This window comes from Anopheles moucheti, chromosome 2 (assembly GCF_943734755.1).
Source record: "Anopheles moucheti chromosome 2, idAnoMoucSN_F20_07, whole genome shotgun sequence".
Taxonomy (NCBI): Eukaryota; Metazoa; Arthropoda; class Insecta; order Diptera; family Culicidae; genus Anopheles; species Anopheles moucheti.
The window spans coordinates 37601694-37623337 of NC_069140.1; the positions used below are offsets into that span (position 1 = coordinate 37601694).

At 45.8% G+C, this 21644-nt stretch overlaps 1 protein-coding gene across 1 annotated transcript in view; it reads right to left on the bottom strand.

The window, feature by feature from the left end:
* Nucleotides 1-2265: 2265 nt before the first annotated feature.
* LOC128305157 (uncharacterized) overlaps nucleotides 2266-21644 on the bottom strand; it is a 41779-nt gene continuing 22400 nt past the window's right edge. Inside the window, exons 2-14 of the mRNA XM_053042481.1 lie at nucleotides 13202-13722; nucleotides 12913-13133; nucleotides 12487-12645; nucleotides 10494-10682; nucleotides 10219-10414; nucleotides 8634-8738; nucleotides 8283-8478; nucleotides 5830-6018; nucleotides 5443-5585; nucleotides 4717-5291; nucleotides 4178-4327; nucleotides 3980-4102; nucleotides 2266-3842 (exon numbers count right to left, since the gene is read on the bottom strand). Coding sequence (XP_052898441.1) covers nucleotides 2599-3842; nucleotides 3980-4102; nucleotides 4178-4327; nucleotides 4717-5291; nucleotides 5443-5585; nucleotides 5830-6018; nucleotides 8283-8478; nucleotides 8634-8738; nucleotides 10219-10414; nucleotides 10494-10682; nucleotides 12487-12645; nucleotides 12913-13133; nucleotides 13202-13491 — 3780 coding nt within the window. The 5' untranslated portion in view covers nucleotides 13492-13722 and the 3' untranslated portion in view covers nucleotides 2266-2598. The remainder of the gene's footprint in view (nucleotides 3843-3979; nucleotides 4103-4177; nucleotides 4328-4716; nucleotides 5292-5442; nucleotides 5586-5829; nucleotides 6019-8282; nucleotides 8479-8633; nucleotides 8739-10218; nucleotides 10415-10493; nucleotides 10683-12486; nucleotides 12646-12912; nucleotides 13134-13201; nucleotides 13723-21644) is intronic.

Here is a 21644-nt window from a genome sequence, read left to right on the forward strand (position 1 = left end):
TGTTTTTTTTTGCCTTCCCTTTCCCGTTCTCTTTACTTAGTAAGGTGGAGATGATTGCACTGCCGTTTCAGGCCCGCGGTACGTTTGCTTCCGGAACGCCGGGGTGACGGGCTTTTCATTAATGTACGGGTAGAAAGAGTGAGATAGAGCGAAAGAAAGATAAGATAATTAGCCGCACTTGACGGTGTGTGCGCCTTGAGACATGCGTTTATTTTAGGTAACCGTTCGCTGGGCATGCAGGGTGAAGGGTTTCGATGGTTCCGGTTTATTTCACTTTCACCTTCAAATACATGGTGGTCCGATTTCATGACCCCCCCCCCCCCTCCCCCTCCCTCCCTTTCGTAGTCAAACCATAAATAAGTATCTTTATTTGACCCGAGACCGGAGACGCGCGCTTTTCTCGGTTTCGGTTGTGAATCTTGGTAATGTAATCTGCCCTTTCCCGACACCCCTTTTATTGGGCATAGCGAAGACCGCCGATCGAAGGGGTGGAAGTGAAAAGCTCCAGGGCGGATGGAAGGCAAGACAGCCAATTGTTCGAACGAAAGGTTCCCGTAGGCGGCTCAAGTATGTGTGTTCTCTATCGTACACCTGCCCGGCAGCAGTTGCGATAGCAACGTTCCCGCTTGCCGTGAAGGCAAGCAACGGAAATGTTTAAATTCCCTGCCACGCATCCGTTGAATGTTTCCTGCGTGGCTGTAACCGGTGGGTGGCGTACTGCCTTCTCGATTTTCTCGCTGGTTTCTTGCCATTTTTCACAATCTCGACCTTCGCAACACACCTGAATTTGGTGAATCTGTTTACCGGCGCATGTAAGAGGACCAAGAATGGGGGAGGAGTGCGGAGATTGAATCTGTTCCCAGAAACTTCCTTGATACCGGGCTGGGGAGTAGTATCATTCCATCCGCTTCCGTTCGGGTAGGCTCTTGAACCTAGCGGCAATAGCGACGATTCTGGCGTGTCCTGGGAGAGAAAGAGATACAGCAAGGTGATAGTTGTCCGTTAACATTGTGTTCTCCTGCAAATTGAAGAATACAGAACGTGGTTCAACTGGTACAGGGGAGTCACCCTGGATGGTTGGTAAGTTCGGAAAATTCCAACGAACATGTTTGGCATTAAACTCGAATGCCGCTTCTTTCCGTCCAAGAAATGTACTCGATCCTTAGGTATACCGTTCACGTTACGGGAGAGCTAAAAAAGAAAGAGGCTCTACCACCAATCCCTCGTGCCACCATTTATTGTTCATGCGGAACCGTTTTACTGACGCGCTACGCGAGGCTAGCCGGTAGCGAAAGTTAAGATTGATAGGGAAAGAAAAGACGGGTCCATTTGTTGGAGAATGAATAGACTGGAATATGTTACGATGTACTTTTAAAAACTTTTAACTGACCAGCCACTCAACATATTTGCCTGTTTTACAATATATTTATACACAAAGCAGGTATGCAAAGTAAAAATGTTAATGCGACCACAGCTTTTAAGCTAAGCGGGGCAAGTGGGTTGCGTTCCTTTATAGCTTGATCCGGTTTTGGGAGCAAACGCCTGGAGGTATGCAGTGATTGTTTTTCTACCACAAACGTCCGTTATCTGAGAAGGGGTTTCATAATGTTTAGCTAACATCAAGCTAGAAAGTGGATAAACTATTTCTCTACAATTCGTTACAATGTGGAAAGGATACTGTGATTAAACATTGTATACTTTCAGGCGTTAAAACGCTTGAGGCAGTTTCAGTGCCAGTGAGATATCGCCAGCGTAAATACCGGTACGAAATGTCTTACGCAATTAGCGAACAATTAGAATGCAATGTGATAAATTTTGGGGTTATTGTAAATACCCTATAAAATATATAATCTGCATTGAAAATATCCAATAAAATAGAAACCTGTTTAACAGTTTTGCTCACAGTTTGTACACGAAGAGTCAAACTTGCCTCAATGGTAGGGAAATTGAAAAACGCAAGAACATCGCATGTTTTTGGGCCGTTTTTGTAAGCTCGCTATCTAAGACCCATTAACAATTTCATTATTAATGTCATTATTACTGGCGCAATTTAAACAGAATCCTTTACACCATGATGTCCTGAAATTGTACTGCCAGAAAGGAGAAGTTCATGCCATTGCCAATTGCATCATGCGTTCTTAGACTTTCCTTTTCTAATGAAACATAAAAGAAAAGATAATAGTGAAAATAATACACCAACACACTAGTACGCATTCCATTTCCGATATCGATCGTATTTACTTTATTTCATCACTATTCGTTCGTTTTACACTTGTCACGTGGTGGACGAATTTGGCACCTGTCACACATGTAATCGATAATGTCCCGCGGTGCGTGTTATCGTGTTGCGTCCATGTTTGACGTCCCCTTTCTCTTTAAAGGAGCCAATTTTCGTCGTTCTTACAGCACAAAAAATGTATGTAAGTTATGTGTTATATGTACAATTTACTCCCGTCCCAGTCGCTCGTGCCACCGGGACACCATCAGACACAAAGCGAAACACTTGGCTCAGTACTTGCTGGGTACAAAACAACCTAAAAACGGGACATTTTCCTGAAATTCCCGTCCTTACACTGCCGCAAACGGAACGTTACGGTTTTACACAGAAATTTCCTGTATCTGTACACGCTTTTTACTGTTGTTGGAGGAATCCGACTGCTGCTGTTGCTGGGGTTGTTGCGGCTGCTGGTGAAGATGATGCAGATGCGGATGCTGATGATGATGAAGCTGATGCAGCGATGGAGGCCGTAAGATGCTCGGCCCACCGCCCTGCATCAGAAGCTCTGTTCCGTCTCGATGCGCGTAGTCTTTGGTCGTGGCCAACGACCTAGTACTACCGCTGATGGCAGGTGTCGAACGGAAGTCTTCGCGTAGATCCCGCCGTCTGGTCATGGTGGCGGTACTGGCCATCGTTGGTCGAGGTTTGGGATCGATCGAGGTAACGAGCAGATGCGAAACTTCGGCCAGATCATACTGCGTTGATTGATTGCAGAGTTCCTTCGGGAGGCTGACCACGGAATAGCTCCTAGCGTCACGCGGCTGCACCGGAGCGGGATGGTCCGACGCAAGCGATGACGCCGAACCGGATGAGGATTGTTCGTCCGATGGGTTGGGTGATACGATCGAGACTTTCTTCGGTGAAACCGTACGATTATTGCTGCAGGACGACTGATGATGATGGTACTGCAGATGTTGCTGCTGGAGCTCACATTTGTGCGAGTGCTTGATGGCGGAAGTGCTGCTGCGTCGCATTGATGTGGGATGTCCGTGCCCGTGGTAGTGAGGTGCCAGCGATAGTTCGATTGTCTGGATGCTGTTGGGGCCACTGCTCGATGATGGCGCCTTGGTGTGCGCAGCAGTGCTCGGTGTGTTGGTAGCCACTCGTACCGTAGCGCCACCCTTCATACTTGACACTTGCTCATCATCTGCTGCTTGTTGCTGAGCACCACTGAAAGAGGTTTCCTCCTTTACCTGCTGCCCATCGCCAGATGCAGCAGAGGCAGCGGCAGCTGCAGCTGCAGCTGCTGCAACAGCACCAGACGAAGATTCGACGACGTTCAACCGTGACTCGAGTTCGAGCAGGTTGATCTTCATGCGGGAGTTGCTTTCGCGCTTTTCGCGCTGATAGTAGATCGCGACAAAGATGAGTACGTTGAGAAAGAGCAGAAAGCACCCGACACCGATCGTGATGGCAAGCGCGGTAGAGTAGCTGCGATGGTAGCTGTTCGTCAGTCGATTGATCAGGCTACGGTTGGAGTCGCCGTGATGGGCGGGAAGCGCGGAATTGTGCAGTGGCCAGGATGCCGATGCCGTCTGGATGAAGGTGATATTGGGTGGACATTCTGGGAAAAGGAAGTTAACAAGGAATGCAATACACGTCCAAGATAGATAAAACAATTTCGTAAAAATTTACCCCAAAAATAAGATCTGCAAGCTCATATTGTAAAACAATTATACATCTAGTAAGTTCATTACTCACCTGTCGAAATGGACTGCAGTATGGTGGAGGCGATCGTTTCCGTCTTATGCATTTTGGAGGTGGTCGACGTTACAAAGCCAATGTGCATCAACGGCGGTTCTATGATCTGTTCCCGCACCAGTCCTGTTGGAGCAGATAAATGAGACAGTTGAGGATGAATCCACAGCGGAAACATGACGTAAGTGCTAGTCCACATACCATCGTAGAACATGGGATTTTCTTCGCTGAAGTGATGATGTCTCATCGATAGCTCCGGTATGTTGAAGGAAGAGTGTAGCTGTGGAATCAAGCTTAGCCAGAGCGAAAGTTTGTGCCCACGGTAGTGGCTCTTCGGTACAACTTGGCTCCCTGCAATGTAAAGACGTTCGTTGGAAGTTCTTTGTTTCATATTCTCGAAATAACAAAAGTTTAATAAAAAAGACGTATTACTCATCTCGGAAAATTAAACAAGCAAATCAATTAAGAAAGGATTTAATAAAATAAATCAAACTTTGGATCCAATTAGCAGTTTTCAATTCCCTAATTGAACCAGCAATTGAGGCAGTCCTATAAATCGATACTCATTTTTTGAAACGGCGCAAGGAAAGCTTTTTCGCTGGGCAGAGCACTTCTGGAGATGCGTTAACGTACAGGACGTTCTAAGTATGCCATGGTACGCCCAACTGTCAGTTGTGTGGAAATGTAAACAAAACATAGGGTTTCTCTTTGGTTGAACCTTTCACCATCCACCCACTTACCTATTTCCATGAAAACCTGGTTGGTGGTGTCATAATGTCCCCAGAATGGTAAATTGTACTTGATGGTCGTAAATCCGCTGTACACATAGTCACTGTCCACACTGTAATAGCTCGGTTCCGTCTCGCTCCGTCCGCCGGACTCTCCACCATCCTGACGGTCATCGTCATCCTCCTCACCATCGCGTCCCGAACCGTTACCATTCGATCCGCTTGGCAAACCGGCACTCTCCTCGCTCGACCCGTAGCTACCCGTTTCGCCAGAGTTGTACCGCTGGAAATCGTTCGAATATCTCGTCCGCTTCCGGCGCGCGTGTTTCTGCTGGCGGTTATTCTGTTCCTTGTGGTAGTACTGCTGCAGCTGCTGCTGCATCAACGCCTGCTCCGGTGTAAGCAACGGTTGCCCGGGGATGGCCGGAAGTGGGTTTCGTGGTTGAAGCGGTTCCTGCTGCCGAAAGGAGGACAGCAGCTGACGCATGAGCGTCTCGTTGTGCGGTTTCTTTGCCGGATTCCAGCTACGCTTATTGTTACTATTCACGAACACGTCCATTCGCGTCGAACGGAGTCCGTTTGGATTGCTGTGGAAGATGGTGGAAGACACTGGTTGAGGATGTGACAGCAGATCGTATCTAGTGACTGTGCATGGGCATCAAACCGGAAAACAACCAGGCGCCTCCATCGCGTTCGGTGGACTGCGCTATACAAAGGCGTACGGTAGCCGATACGTACCCTGTTTTTACAAAATTACACAAGTAACGCATCACGGTGCTGCTGACCTGCATGTCCAGCCTGGTGAGGGTGAGTGGAAACATCGGTGATGGTGAGAATCCTAATGCAAAAGGCACATCCTCGCCTCGAACCGACCCACTTCGCTGTGGGTGCATGATATACGAAGAGGTGTATCAAGAGAAGTAGGAAGAAAGACAGGAATGTAATCGTTGAAATCGCAACCTATTCAAACATCTGGCTAAATTTATCACTTCAATGAACACAGCAAATAGTTCTCTTCTCGCAAATTATGCCTCAAAGTATGCAATCCGTACGACAATAAACAGCTTTTTAGGTTCTTGATAATTAAAGAGATAGCTTCTCTCAATAACATCAACCCTTACATACCTGGGGAAATTTCCACTCGTGAGACTGATGCTTAAAGTGCAGAAAGTACGATCGTCCTCCCTGCAGGCTGTGCAGATGGCTTAGCTGAACCAGTGGAGCCGCCGTCAGTCCATCGCTCAGCAGCTCCAACATAGCGTCCCGATATCCGTAGGCGCTTCTCGGCGAACGTTCCCAGTTGGTGTACTCGTTCTAGAAAAGGACAAAACCGACAAGAACCAAAGCTCAACCACTAATGCATTAGCACACGGTCAAATCATTGCAGCGTGTTTTTGTGAGGATAACTTAAAAATCAATCTCGAAACTTTGCAAACGTAAAAGCATCGAGCTCAACATCCCTACTAGTGACCACAATTTCAACACCAAAAAGCAAAAACGATTGACAGGGCGAAAAAAAAAACATTTTCTTCCATGCATTCATCGATGTCGGATAAAAGTTATCCCTTACTGCTACCAGTGTTCCGAGGCGCAGATCGAAAATGGAGCACAAAATAAATGTCCCTGACAGTTCGGACCGGTTTCGGACATTTATTTTGTGCTGCTTCTCTTACACGATCCTTTCTTAACTCTACAGCAAAAACAACGAAAGAAGGATCAAACATTCCTAGCCGAGGAATTCGATTCTGGCGCCTCGCTTGACTTTTACCCATTTATTAGTTAATTGGCAATTTACGGATTTGCGCTTCTTTTGGCTCCTCGATTGTGGACGCTTTGCCGAAGCGTTAATAAGATTTTTTTGTGATTAATTTACCACCATCTCGACCACTCTCGGTGGCACCCTCCGCCCTTTCAAATAGCCAAATATTAGTGCTGGGCTTGGCATCAATTTGTTTGCGCTAATCAATTTAAAGAAAATTTTCCAATATTTTTGAAGCAAAAGGTTTACGCGGATGTTTCAATAGCCTTGCGGATGGTGCTAGCAAGGGATGATCAAAGTGAACGTAAAGGATCGGCTGAGTTGTGTCGTTCGTTATATTTTTGGCGACCACTTTACAGCAAGAGATAAAGCGCGCGAAAGAGACGCGGGTGGCGATAACACCGAAAATATTACTGTAACCACTGTGCTAAAGAGCCTTTTCCTTTTCTGTCGTAATTAAAGTTGCATGAAAAGCAATACGGCCTGGCCGTTCTTCATGAATTTAACAAAAAAGTGGTATGAAAGACATGAGAGTGGCTTTTGCTGGAAATGTCCGTTAACGAAATTTGGTGTTTTTGCTTTTGCAGGGTTTCTCAACGCTCAGGCCGTGGACACTGTTGAATTATAAATTTCATCGTACTTGTCTTCCAGCCTAACAGGATAAATTGAAAATAAACAGATGCTAATCGCGGTTGAAGGCATTAATTGTTCCCATCAATAGGTCACCCAGGGCGATACCTTAACCTTAATTGGGATAACGATAGAAGATGTGCCTCAAATTAGATTCGTAAGAATGGATACACTGCCACAAGCTCCCCGGGGATTGATCCGATCGAGGATGGAAACCGTACTCTTTCATATTAACGGTAAGTTGCTAAAACTGTTGGTAATGCTATGTCGTATAATTTCCAGAGGTTACTACAAACGAGGTCTCCCTTTTTACGATTGCGAAGGATTTGCAACAAACAAGGAGGTTTTGTAATTGATTTTGAATTGTAATGTGATTTTGTAACAAACAATTTTAATATGTAATGTTTAATTACACTGTACAACATACCTTGTAATACCCTATCATCAATTTATTATTTCTTAGCATTGAACATTTGTTAGAAGTATTTAGTAGCTATGTTGATTTTTTATACAATTCCAAGTAAATCGAAGATATATCCAACAAACTTTAATCGATGGCTTTATGCCGTACACTATTGTATTTCAAATAGAACTTAAAAAAGGGAGAACATGAGAAATTCACAAAAAGTTGTGAGAAAAATACTTACAAACACTGTTGCGAAACATGAACAAATCAAGAGTATGTCATCTAATATCGGAATTACGATATGTAATAAAAGCTTTGGGCAACTAACCCTGCACCTTCCGTTAAATCCACATTGCAATCTTTTACTTTACCAAAAGCCTGCTTCGATTAGGCTTCGATACGTTTAAAATGTTCGACCTTGCCTTGCTTTGCTGCTAAATAATAAAATTTGCTTGTTATTGATTTAAACGAGCGACCGGAAGCAGTGAAATAAGCCGCATGGTTCCTTCTATACTCCCCGTAGCCTCGTTTTGGAAACCACCGCCAAGTTTTCTTTTCATTATTCACCAACATTAACGTTTCGGAGTGTTTTTTTTTATACACGGTTGTGAGATTATAGCGCTCGGCTGCACACGGAACTTCAAGGGGAGGAATTCAACCGAATTTGCTTAAAGATAGTTTACGCTCTCACTTTGACTGTGGTTTCGGTGTGCTTGGGTTGCGGCTCAACCGCAGCTCGCGCGAACGCTCACGATACACGGAACTGGAGGGTTCGGTTCTTACCTTCAGCGCGGAATAGATCTCGTTCAGATGGTACCGGTAGGTGTTGCGTACGAAGGTGCGCAGGATGCGGTCGCGCTTGGTTTCGTTGAAACCGAACTCGAGATCAGCGGCCGTCAGTTCGAGGTAGGACTCGTACGTTGTCAGCCCGAACAGGACGTCCTGCTTGTGGAAGTTGCTGAACTCGATGCCGCTGGTACTGGAAGTGTAGACAGGCAGAGGTTAGTACGAAACTTTTGCACGGATAGGCTAAAGTTACGCGCGTGAAGAAAAGGTCATAAAGGTCGGTTGGAGGCCCGCCTAACATCATCATCAGCATCATCATTACCATCATCATCGTAAACATCGTCCTACCTGGCGATCGCGGAGTCGGTCGGTATTTTAAGATTATTAATAACGGCCGCCTTGGCCGGTGTTATGACGGTTCCGTCGACAAACGGTGCAAATCCTGGCAAAAATCTGTTTCGCCGCGAGCGGTAGAAATGAGAGGAAGGAAATTAAAAATCAGCACAAGATAATAATTATCAGTAGGAGTTTGTTGATATTTGCTCTCCGCCACTAGCCTTTCCCTTCGCAATGTGAGCAGTTTTTATTTACTTTTTTCTCCGTTAATAATTTCTATTTACTGCCCTAAAGTGAAACCCACACAACTGCCAGTTCGATAAAGTCGTGAGTTGCCCAAGTTCTGTGTAATCTGAGCAATCGGCTAAAAAAGCGTCAGGCGTTTTCGATTTTGGGTTGATTTGCACTTTTGTTTGCAATATAGTAATGGAATAAAAGGTACGGAAATGGCACTTTTATCTGTTTCAAGGAAAAAGGCAACAACAAAAAAGTCGGGCGCGGAGTAATTATTTGCGTTTGGTGCATTTTAATTAGTTCCGTTATCAGTACTGTTTGGGGATGATTTCAGCGAGGGAGTGGAATATTCAAACTGGCAGTGTAGGCAAATCGCAAAGCAACCTCGAGGAATTTATCGGGGGAATAAGTTTAAATTTTACGCTACTAATATTCCCTGTAGTCTGTATTACGGTGATACTTTTTTAATATAAAGCACCTTGACCACCTTTCAAAAACGTGTTACAAGTTTGTCGTAATTCTATAATGAATATTAAAGTTGGGTACATTCAAATAACACTGCATTTTTCAGTATTTAACTTAACTTTTATGGACGAACGAAGTAATTAGTCCATTTCTCTTTTTGTCTTATGTTAACGCCTAACGCCGGAAAGTATGCAATCAATATTGACTGATGGGCACTTTTTAGCCTACGTCAGTCTTTAGAGTTTTAAAAACTTTCCTGTTTATTCGTGAAGTGCCCATATCAATAGCACAAAGTTGATGAAAATAATAATAATTGATAATTATTTGTTAATCGCCCAGAAGTATGCAATTTGCACAACTTTTCAAACCAAACCCATCAGCGCGGTTCTGAAACAGCTTTATTAATTTGCTACATTTAACCACTAATCACCCAACAAACAGTTCAATAATTGCCCATGCAAAAGTGATACACCTTAATAGACCCACAAAACATTTGAAATAATAATAAACCACATCAGAATCACCGGTCAAATACTTCGGCAAAACTCGCATAAAATAATAATGATGGCATCGTACCATAACTTTCGTTCTGTTGGTGCCGCTGTTGCCAAAAGGGTACCCTTCTGACAAATGTGCTTCCGGAATGGGGATTACGGGGCCGATTTGTGACCGTGTCGACCCTGTAATTAAAAGTATAAACACTCCGAGGACTCCATGAAACATTTATGATGTAAAGCTAATGGGCTGTTGGGTTTCATCGTCAACGGAGCACAAGTTTACCGCCTAGATACCAAACACCTTCGGCTTGGTTTGATGGTTGACAAGACAACAACCGGTGTACACGTTACACGTAAACATACGAACAAACAAACAAACAAACAAAAAACTGAACACTTACCTAGGACTACTCAACGATATATTCATAAGCTCCGCTAGTGGTTTGGTCCGCAAACAGGGGGCCAAATCTTCGTTCACCACGTCGCCCGTGCATGAGGTCTGTTGAGCTACTTTGCGCTTCACGGACAGTGGATCCCGCTGGATGGCCCACGGTGAGAGTGCGGAACCGCTCAGCAGCACCACACGATGGATCAGATCTGTCGAAAGCGGAAGAACAAAACGGTAGCTCGGTAAAGGTAAAGGTGCCGTCGGTTATACGGGAATCAACAAGCTTACCTCCTGCCACCGGCGACACCGCGAGGATGTTGGCGAGGGCCGCACCGGTCCCGTGACCCATTAGCGTAATCTTTGCCGGGTCACCCCCGAACGCGACCAAGTTCTCTCGCAACCAGTGCAGACCGGCCACAAGATCCATCAGCCCGAAGTTGCCTTGAGCACTTCCCTTAGCACCAGTTTTCAAAAAACCTTTGCAAATGAGCGTTACGAAGCAGGCAAATGGACAGAAAATGGTTAGTTGACTAGTTGGTCGGTTAGTGTACACCATGGTATGCCAACGGCACTCATCAGTTGGTGGCGCGGGGAAACAACGTCGGTTGAGCTTTATTTGAATTCTTCCCTTCATTGCATCACCCATCTCACGGTGCAATATTGCTTCAAACGTTCACACGACCATCGTACTATCGTGTGCTCGGAACAGTGAGCAAAACCGTGACAGTGGAGCAAACGCACAATGAACAACAAAAAAATTCTTCCCACCAGATAATGATCTCGCTAATTTGCAAGATTTCATGCTACCAAGCGGACATTGGTTTTGTTACGCTTCGTTGCCATGCTGACCGAAGTGCACAAGTTGTAATGTAAGCAAAGAAAAGGCGGAAATGAAAGGGAAGGAAACTACTTTGAATTATTTACTGTTCATACGCTTTCCTTTTTAACTGGAAATGGTCGTTTGAAGTTTGGATGATACGAATGTGGTATAGATGTAGTGTGTATCTGTTCGGTCGAACCGTGTACCATGTATCGGGTTAGTACATTTGTTCGAATACTTGGCCATTACGTAGCTTTTAATCGACGGTCTACTTCCGTGAAACCGACCCTAGCTCACGGAAGGGTTGCAACAGAGCTGTAATTAATTTATTACTAGAATTAATATCGCAAAGCTTACAATCTTCATGGTAACCATTTCAATAAGAGCTATTTTTTCCAATTACTCATTATTATCACATTTTTTTAATTGTTGAGTGCTTCTATAGAATGGAAAGCTTCCCGGAATTATTATACCGTTTTCATGTAAAATAAGGTTTTCGTGTCGGTACATATGTATAAGCATATTATGCTCAATGTTCTTCATTAGTCGCTGCTGCTGTGTACTTGGGTGTTCACGCCTAACAATATGCAATTTATTTTCTTCGGGTTATTAGTTGTAACGTAGCGGAGAGCGACAAATACGTTTGTTGTATTCCCTTTGTGGATCGTAGATCATCCCAAAAAACTCTATTGCATACTGTTAGGCGTCTATCAACCCGAACCACATTTCAGCGGCAGCAAACAAGAATGCACTAATAGCGCGTAGCTAATTAGGTCGACTTGTTTATTACTCTAGTTTCTGTGTTTAATTTGTTTCTCAACTCATTAAACTCAACTCATTATTCGCTGTACACCCTTTTCCAATAGATCCATCAACCATAACGAAGATTTTCTCTCATGCATTTTAATGCAATGCAAAATTTGCATCCGAGTCCCTCCAAGTAATCACTTCCGTATCGCACTATTAGCCGTGCAGCGCAATTGTCCATTGATGATGACCGTTCGGTGAAAGTTTGTTACAACCACAAACAACATACAACTCAATTTATGCGAGTCCTTGAGCTACGTGCTATGGATAAACATATCAACAACTTTTTTTGTTCTCTCTCCCTCTTTCTCTTCCTCTTTCCCTTTGTTCGGAACACAGTATCAATTTGTACGCTTTTCGATCCCAAACCGTGTCACCAGTACCGAACAGATGTGTCGTTTGCTATTTGCCTCTTCGTAAACTTCATAAAAATGTCCACGGTCTTTGTTCTACGGGCAATAAGTTTCCACAAAACAAAAACACAACCACACCTGCTGCCGAAGTTCGTAAGCTTTATTCGCAACTTTCGCTGGAGCGAAAAAAAAAAACTTCAAATGAAGGTATTTATCTAGCGAACTTTTTGCTGATGAGCACAGTTGGTCCCCATGGCCACTGGGGAGGGGAATGTGAGTGGGGGACCGAGTGGACACTTACCTAAAACTCCTAGCCTAAAATTTATTGTAACTACGATAACATTCCCGTTCATTGCAAGCGTCGAACCATCGTAATGGTTGCCGGAGTTCCACTCGTAGGACTCGCCATGGATATATACAATTGATGGTTTGAGGTGATCCGGCCGATGAGCGGTCTCATCTAGCGTGTCGCGCAATCGGTGGGTGTATTTAGGGTGAATCAAAATTAGGAAATTGAGAATCGTTGACAGTCGATGTGCTTTGTTCCGAGGGGGGATAATTGGACGGCCGTATTCGTTGCTGTATTCCATCGGGCGACTTCACTCCCACAATGCTTGCAGTCGTGCTTGTAACGTTCTACACTGCAATGCACTACGGAATTGAGGCCGTACCCGTGGCTGACTTTTCCGCGTTGCGTCCTGTAACGGGTGTCACCTGCGTCACTTACCTGCGTGTGGCACGTACAGATTCAGATACAGACAGTCCTCCGACTGGTTGACCAGTGTCGGCACTAACCGTCGGAGTTGCTTCAGTCGATCGATTGGCAGGTCCCCAAGCACTCCCGCATCGGTACCGTCTAGCTTCGGCAACTTTTGCGGACACACTGGGGCGAACCGATCGACCAAACGGGGAGATTTCCAGGTAGATGGCGTAACCGGAGGCATGTACCTGTTGGAAGAAATGGAGCTAGAGCACACGCGCCCATCACCCGTACGCATACTGTTTGAGCATCTTACCGCAGACTGCCGATTGGAGGGGACGCGTACGGTACACCCAGGAAGCCCTCGACGACCACCGGCACCGTCCGGAAGACGATACCCCGCAGTGGTCCATACTTCGTCTTGACCAAGCTGTTGCTATAGGTGATGTTGTTGAGGGAGCCGGCGGGTCCGGTGCCGGTGCCCGCCACCCCAAACGGTGGCAACATTCTGCTCGTACCGGAGAGCCATAGCGTGAGAAGCAGGAAGACTACCGTCAGTTGCCGATCGTGTTGCCGTCCGTCCGCGCGTCTCCCGAGTGCCTTCATTGGCAACGCGATCGTTGTTGGACCGTAGTCGGAAGCGGATGCGGTACTAGCATGCTTCGGAAGCGGGCTCGTTGCTGCTCGCACTATCCCAACCGACGGTGGCCACGGTGCAGACCATTGCCGTGGCCCTCCGACGGCACGCCGGCCAGGCGGTCCAAGCTGCTGCTGCTGCTGCACCTGCTACTGTCACGTTCACAACCATCCAGCCATGCCAGTTGGATCGTTGGACACCTGTAAATGTGGGACGGGTCGGTGCGAAAGGCAAAGTTAAAAATGGTAACGGGACAAGCAGTTACACACTGTTAAACGCTCAAAGTAACTCGGTTCCGTCACTTCACACGCCAAGGGTTCCATGTCTTAAAGAAAACGGACCCAGCTTCCGGGGACTTCCGGTCACGCGAAACACCAACGTACAACTACGCCTGTTCTGCTCCGGAAGTTCCCATTTTATAGAGCTGGCCAACCGGGGTGCCGGTAAATGTCAAAGCCCGCACACAGCGTGTGTACCCACGAAATGGGTGCAGTAATTAACGTTGTGTATTAAAAATTGGAAAACACACACACACACACACACATACATCCTCCACATCACAAAACGTCACATGTTTGCGCTGCAAAGCCTTTTGATTTACTGCACTGAATGGATGCATTCTGTTCCCGGGTCAATGTTTACACATCTGCTTCAGCATACACATTGCTGCTTGAATGGGTGCTTTTACCGGAAGACACAATCCCCGTGTTACCGTTCTAAAGATGGCATTCACAAAAGATGGGCAGCATGGAATGGGATTTCCCCATGAATATATACCGTGGCTGACGATAAAGTGTACGGTGGTTAAAGCGAACCGGATTTCAATATCCGAAGCATCAAGTCTCACCTTTGCCAACCGCCCACATCAACAACAGCAACAACAACGGGAGGAAATAAAGGGGGAAGCCGGAAAAAAAGCCGGAAACCTTGCGCGCAAGGAGTGTGCGGTGACGTTCCTGCTGGTTCGCATCCCACTGCATCGGAATGGCGATGCTTTGCATATTTCATAACCTCATTTCATCTATCCAAACAGTTATCTCGGCCAGCTTAAGGGGGCTGCCAAGATATTCGTTGTCCGCTTCCCATCATCATCATCAGCGGCATCGGCATGCTAGGGCCTTCTTTTTTTTTCGTTGGCCCTTCTATCCTTCCACTTCCTTCCTACGTCACTTCTGGTCGCTTTGCTTCGCGCGTACTATCGATAACGTTGAATAAAAAAATCATCAACCATGCTTAAACGATAACGATAGCCGAACGAGGTGGCGATGATCCCGGGGACCGAACATTACATACTCCATTAGCATCCGGCCCTTCTGTGGGATGGGTGGAAGTACGTTGGCTCCGGGCGGCCGGATTGCTGCACAACGTTCCGCAACAAGTCAGGGCTGGCGGCGGCGGCACACTGTAACGGTTGATTAACATTTGACTTTTTCGATGTGCTCTATCGCATCTTACACCGGCACGTTGACCGGTGTGTGGATCACTTTTTACACGTTCGGCGCTGATCTAGAGCGGAGTTTGGTACATGCTGCACTGCGGCTCTATTAGTGAAAGGATTTCTGTGTTCCGGTGTTTTTTTTTTGCTTTGCGGAAGGGGGGACTATACATTTTGTGCAAAGAGATACTGATTTCTTGTGCCACTGGACAGAAAACTGTTGGCAAACGATTTTTCCCCAAATTGACAGTGTGTGTGTGTGTGTGTGTGAGTGTGTGGGGCACCCTTAAACGGGTGTGTGGTGTGTGTACTTAAGCGGCACCGAATAGTACATCCGTTTCCGCCTTTATGTATGCAATGTGCATAGCGATGCGATTGCCACACTAAACTAGGCCACCCCGAGCTGACCCGTGCTGGGTGGTGCCGCTGGCATGGGTTAAGCGTTATATCCGCCAGCAAATATGCATACATGATCCAGATGGAAAGCACCATGTCCGTGGGCCGTCGGGCTGTGCTTTCTCCGAGTGGATTTCCACTGTTTTATTCTGTTCAAATCGTTTGACAAACGCTTTCCAGTGCAGTTCTTCGTGAGTTAGTTTGTATGTGTGTATGTGTGTTTGTGTGCTATAAAATTTCGACCATAGGGAGTAGAGTAGAACTGGGTTCTGCTTGTCATCCGCATTTGACTTTTTGGCTCCAGTTTGAACCTCGTACGTATTAGGATGATTGCAGCAACCAAGGGGAAAAAAGAAAGCAAAAAAAACAAAGAGGATTATTTGGAGGACGTTTGTTGACCCCCCCCCCCCCCTTCCTCCTCTCTTCCCTACCCTCCAGCCCAATTTCCACCCCTAGCATCATTGAAGCATCTCGCTTTGTATAAACATTAATTATCAATCAGTCCACGTCCGCAAGGATTTTGAGGACAATGGGGCAGGGTGGACGAGAAGTTTGTTGTTTCTTTTTAATTGGTTGTGTGGAATGTTGGTACTTTATTTTAATTTTTCTCCCACTTCTAGCGAATTTTTCAACCGGCGGTTTTCCGGATCGTTGAAAGATATCCCCATCCCCATGGGTAATGCCACCAGAGCATGGGATGGTTCTCTGCCGCCACTTCCCAATCTCCAACGACCACCGCCCACCGGGGCCAAATTATACATCCCCATACCATGCCATGGGATGGTTTTGTAGAATAATTAGGTTAAACTCCTGCACTGACACATGTATAAGCGCGAGACAAACCCATACCCCCTCCCCAAAGCCAAGGGGAAACGATTTTGGCCGTACGCCCGAAACATGTTCCAAAAGCGGGAGGGAAGTGGAGGCACAGTGGCCATACCCAAGGAGCGGGTGAGTTTAGCAGCAAACTTTAACACTAACCACCCCTCCGGCCCATACGGTGTGGAATGCAATCTGTCCGAAGGTTTAGACAGAACCAGGCCGCCCGCCGGATGCTCTGGATATAATCACAAAGCGGCAAGTACACAGCATCACCGCCGCCTTCAAAGCGTCGTAAACTGCGTCGTCCCGTTCCAGTGCCGCACGCGGTAGTAAAATTAACCGCCTGCAAGTATGCACGCACTCGTCCCGTTCGACGGCTGAACGCGCTGGTTTGAAGTCCTTCCCATTGGCTTTTGCCGCTGTTGCTGTGTTTGTTGTCTCACTTGTACTCTCCTTTGTTCTGCCCCTTGAATGGAATTAATTTTACGAAAGTTTTTGTCCGCATCGTGAACTCCGTGAACCGGCCACGACAGTTGCTTCCGGTGACAGTTTTATGAGTGTGCCACGTCCGGCTGCTGTGAGCAGCAAAAAAAAAAAACGTCCGGTTCACATAGCACAGGAATGGCACACAGTTCGCTTGGGGATGCTGTTGAGATGAGGAGCGTGAGTACACGGGTTCATTTACAATAACGTCGTACCGACAGTGGCGTTAGCTTTTGGCTAGGTGACATGAAAGGATTTGTATGCAAAGGAGGTCTCGCCACGGTTCGGGGAGGGGGAGCACTTCTTTTCGAACCTGAAGAATGTTCGGCAAGGCTTGAAAGGATTAGAAAGTTGAATAGAAAGTTATAACAAGCTTAGTTATTGTAAGCACTGCTGGCATTCTTGTTTGTCCTAGTGAATTTGTCATAAAGCATGCAAACCATAAAACAATACGCCTAAAGTTAGGCAATTTTCGAAACTATTTCTGCTTGTTATGGACTTTACCATGCGCCTTTTGGTGTCCATGCCGTGAAGGATGACTGCAATATTGTAACTGATAGCCGTTCGGAGTAATTTTGATTGTTTGACAAATTAACAGACTAACGTAGCGAATAGAAAACTAAACTTCATCAAGTATACCAACGAAAACAGAGCAATGCGTTCCAAGTAACCTAGCGGTACTTGGAACGTGATTAAAGTTACTCCGTGCCTAAGAGCACCTTTAAACGATACAAAGCATTCTTTCGAAGGATGCTTCAGCCATTGCTTTATGATTGGTTTGGTTACAAGCAGTAGGATACGCATGAAAAAGTGTTTGAAATTATTTTAAAAGAGCTTTATCTCGTGTCTCAGGTCGACCCGAATGTTTTAAATATTTATCACAACACGGCGGGCCAGTCATTCTTTGTGTCGAAGTATCGGCTACACCGGCACGCTTGTATGAAGAATACTGGGACGGTGTGAAAGCGAGACAAAGAGAGACTGAAGGGAACAAGAAAGGTCACCATAAAAACAAGGCAAATTATTATCCCATTCTGTGTACCATCCTTCCGCATACCACGTCCTGCCAGACGGTGTCTTACATTTAACGACCCTGCCCCGAAATCACGGGCCAATAAAACGATCTCCTCCCGGGAGAATATTAACCAGGCGAAACAGGAAAGATTTATCATCGAGTCAAACACGCCATTGTGACACTGCGGAATTAAACACATGCTTAACCCGAATGCTTCAAAGGAAACGATCGCAAGAGGAAAAAAAAGGAACAGGAAACCCCGAACCAAAAAAAAAACAAAACAGGCATGATAAAGAAAAAGTACAAAGGGTCACAAAAACTCGCTGGCAGCATATCCTTACATCAGTCACAATCCGCCTGCCTGTTCTTGCTGCTGCTGCTGCTGCTGCTGATGCTCAACTTCCCCATTAATCTTCCAGGCAGCTGTCCCAACCGGCCTAGCCCAAAAGGGGGTACAGCTTCGCATCAATTTCGGGAAAGCGAATTCCTAACCCACATAAGCCAACCCCCCACGACCCCGTGCCTGATAAGAACAGCCTCCTCCTCCCGCCTCGCGCCTCGTTAATGCGATGCAATGTGAAGAAGTGATCGATAATCAATTCGGAGAAGCAAAATCATTCGTTTCCATTTGGATACCGGGCCCGCTTACCTTACGCCATTTCATTTCCTGTTCGCCCCGTTCACTTCGTTTTTGTTTGAATTCCTGCAGGAAATACAAGCGCTAAAGCTTTGCGAACAGAAGAAATTAAAAACCATCTCCAGTTCTGCAAGCCCGGCATGCCTCGGCTGCACGTTTGCTTTGGCTTTTTAAAAGATAAGCTCCCTTCAGAAGCATCTTTGCCCTTGTTTCCTGTCCTCTCGCTCTCTCACACACACACACACACATACCGCGTCGGTTCACACGTTCCACGTCCCGAGGGAAGATTGAGCCGTGGAATCGAAAGACAAGGAAATAAATGCGTCCTTTGCCGGTGCTGTCGAAAGCAAGCGCCCGGCAATGGATAAATCAATTGCTCGGTAAGCGAAATACGGAGCGATGAATTTGCATATTTCTTCATCTACCCGAAAGCCCAAAACCCAATACCCTGCCAAATACCTTCCCGCACACCCTGCACAGCTCCCGGCGGTACAAAAACCTTGAAAACGCAGCATCTCCTCGGAGCGTTAGGGAAGAACCTTCCTGGATACTGCTTTCACAACCCTGCCCGGAGCGTACGGAGGGCACAGTGAAAGGTCACGAATGACTTTCTGCACACACATGCAAATTGGAAGCACTTGGTCGGTATTTATGATCCTAAGGACTCCCGTTACAGTAAGCCACCACTTAAAGACGGTTGACTTAGGTATTACGGGGCATGAGGCTTGCTTCTGGATTGAATTAAAAGTTTTAATACAATCCACCGCAATTCAACACCACCGGTGGATGGTTTCTAACAGGAAGCTTTTGCTCTAAGCGTTAATACAACAAGTAACTTCCGCGTTAGGCAAGTATTTAATTCTTGTTAAAAGTTTCTGTACATCATACTAAGCTTTGTAATACATTGATTAAAGTAATACGGCCTGGCTTTTCTTCGCTAATATAAAATACATATATTAAATTAATACTATAATAAGATTTCATAAGTACAACAAAAGTTTAATAGCAGCATCTCACTGCTGTTAAAGAAGAAAAGGACACAAAAGAATATATAAACTGGTAGAAAAAACCTTGTTACTACTGATTGCATAACTTTAGGCGTTTTCTTTGTGATAGCAACCGTTTGACGCATAAATTTGACGTCTTTGGACGAGTTTATTGTTCAATTGTCTGTCAACTATAGCATGCTTAGCAAATCATCTTTCATCGTTAAACAATGTATTAACAAATCACTAAATGCTAAGAAAAACGCTTCGTTTCTATTAGGTTATTTCACGGATACATTACCAACATTCATCAAAAGACACTCAAATAAACACGTTATCACTCACGTCGTGTTAAACACAACTGATTAGTAAACAGGAAACAATTAGCAAGGGCTTCGTTGTGTACAACGTACAACATAATGATTTCGGCCCAATTTGCATAAGATCAATATTAATCACTATCAGACCATGCCGAGCTGTCGAATGATGTAGAAAGCATTCCCATTAGTTCACTAGCTCCGTGATCAGTACTCAAGCTCTGGGCATAAAATTCTTGATTAAAAAAAATCTAATAAGCGCCCAAATTTGCAGCATAAATAATTAAATCAAACAAATTAGTCAGAAAACCAGTATTTACGTGTCCAACATAACTCCAAAATCGTATTTCCGTTGTAAAAAGCATTACGTTTTGAAACTCTGTAACACCTTCGCCATTCAGGATTAACTTCGCCGGGGTACAAACCTATCTTAGCAACATCGTTTTCGCATTAAAGCGCTCTTCGCAGCGCCCAACAGGAGGTTTTTCGGGTGCTTCCCTTTTTGCTACAAGTTCCAGCTACACAAAAACCCATTTTTCACACCATTTTTCCCTGGCGACATTTACCAAACCCAGAACTCCCAGAACTTCCCCCCCTCCACCACCAGACCCGCTGGGAATTGTATAAGAGCATTTTATTCTTCGCTTTGCTGTTTGTTATGTTATTTTCCATCTCTCCCGATGGACTAATCGGCACAAAGCCACTGGACGGTGTCGTAAATATTTAAAACTGTTCCTTTTTGTTCCTATTTGATCGACGTTGGGGTGTCCTTTTTCTCGTCTTCTTTCCTAGAGCAGTCGATTGCTGCCTAAGCCTGCTAGTGGTACCTTCCCACCGAGACCGTTTTCAATATATTCCCTTGTTTTTTTGAATTTTCCCAATTTTCACTCCACAACCCCGATCGGGGAAATGTGCGTCCCGGACCGCACTGTAAGTTGCTACACGAAGAAAATTGTAAAGCTACCAAGCAGAACAAACTAAAAAGACCGTACGATCAACGATTTCTTGGAAGTCCCGAAACACCGAGTAGTGGAAGGCAAAAGCTGACCTGAAACGCGGCACAGACACACACACACCGACCACAAGCACCATACAGACCGGCCCCAAAAATAATCATAATCGAATCATCGTCCTGCTGCAGCCATTCATAAATTCATGATGATTTTTCCGATGATTTGAAAATCCCACCGGGATTTTTCCGCCGCGCGATGGTCCGGCGGCGCAGGCGGTAAAGCCCTAGAAATGGGGCAAGAGGGCAAAAGAGAGAGAAAGAAAAAAAGAACCCACCTCAAAAGCCAACCGTCGGTCGGTGCTCTTTCCACACAAAAATGCGCACTTCGCATACCGGGGACTCCGCGCGATCGGTACATTTGTTCGCTTCGGAACATTCCATTTGTTTTGCTGCTCCCACCAATACCCAATTCTACCGAAACCGGTCGGGTTTGACAGGCGTCCTCGTTTTCGTTTTGCATGTGGCATCTTTACGTTTGTTTTTGGGGGCAACGTGTTGGGTCCGTGCTACGATCCGCCATCATCAAAGGTACTCAAAAACACACGGCGGTTCGGTGTTTTGGCCGGCGCTCACTGTGTTGGGCCACAGTGCATGGCATAACTTTTCTCGGTCGGGCGAAGAGAGTAATGTGGCGCAGAGGGAGCTAAAAAAAGGATACCCTGGGCGTGGGATTATAGGTTACGCTTTTTCCTGACAGCTCGCTCCCCCGTAGTCCATGTGTTCGATGACGAGGAGGGAGGTGGTTGGCTAGCTGGACGAGCTGGAAAATATTTGTGCCTCCCAAGAAACTTACTTCGGTATGGTTTACGAGTACCTTCGAACCCCGTTACCAACTACCCCTACCGGTGGCAGGCTTCTTTTATTTAACGTTTCCGTTTGACGTACCAAAACGTTGGCCACCATTCCCACGTTTGGTGCTGGTGGAATATGGCCAGCGAACGATGAGATTTGCATGATGTCGGAAAACCGCCAATCAAATCAAAATACGCTTCACCATTTCCGTCCTAATGTGTGGTTTC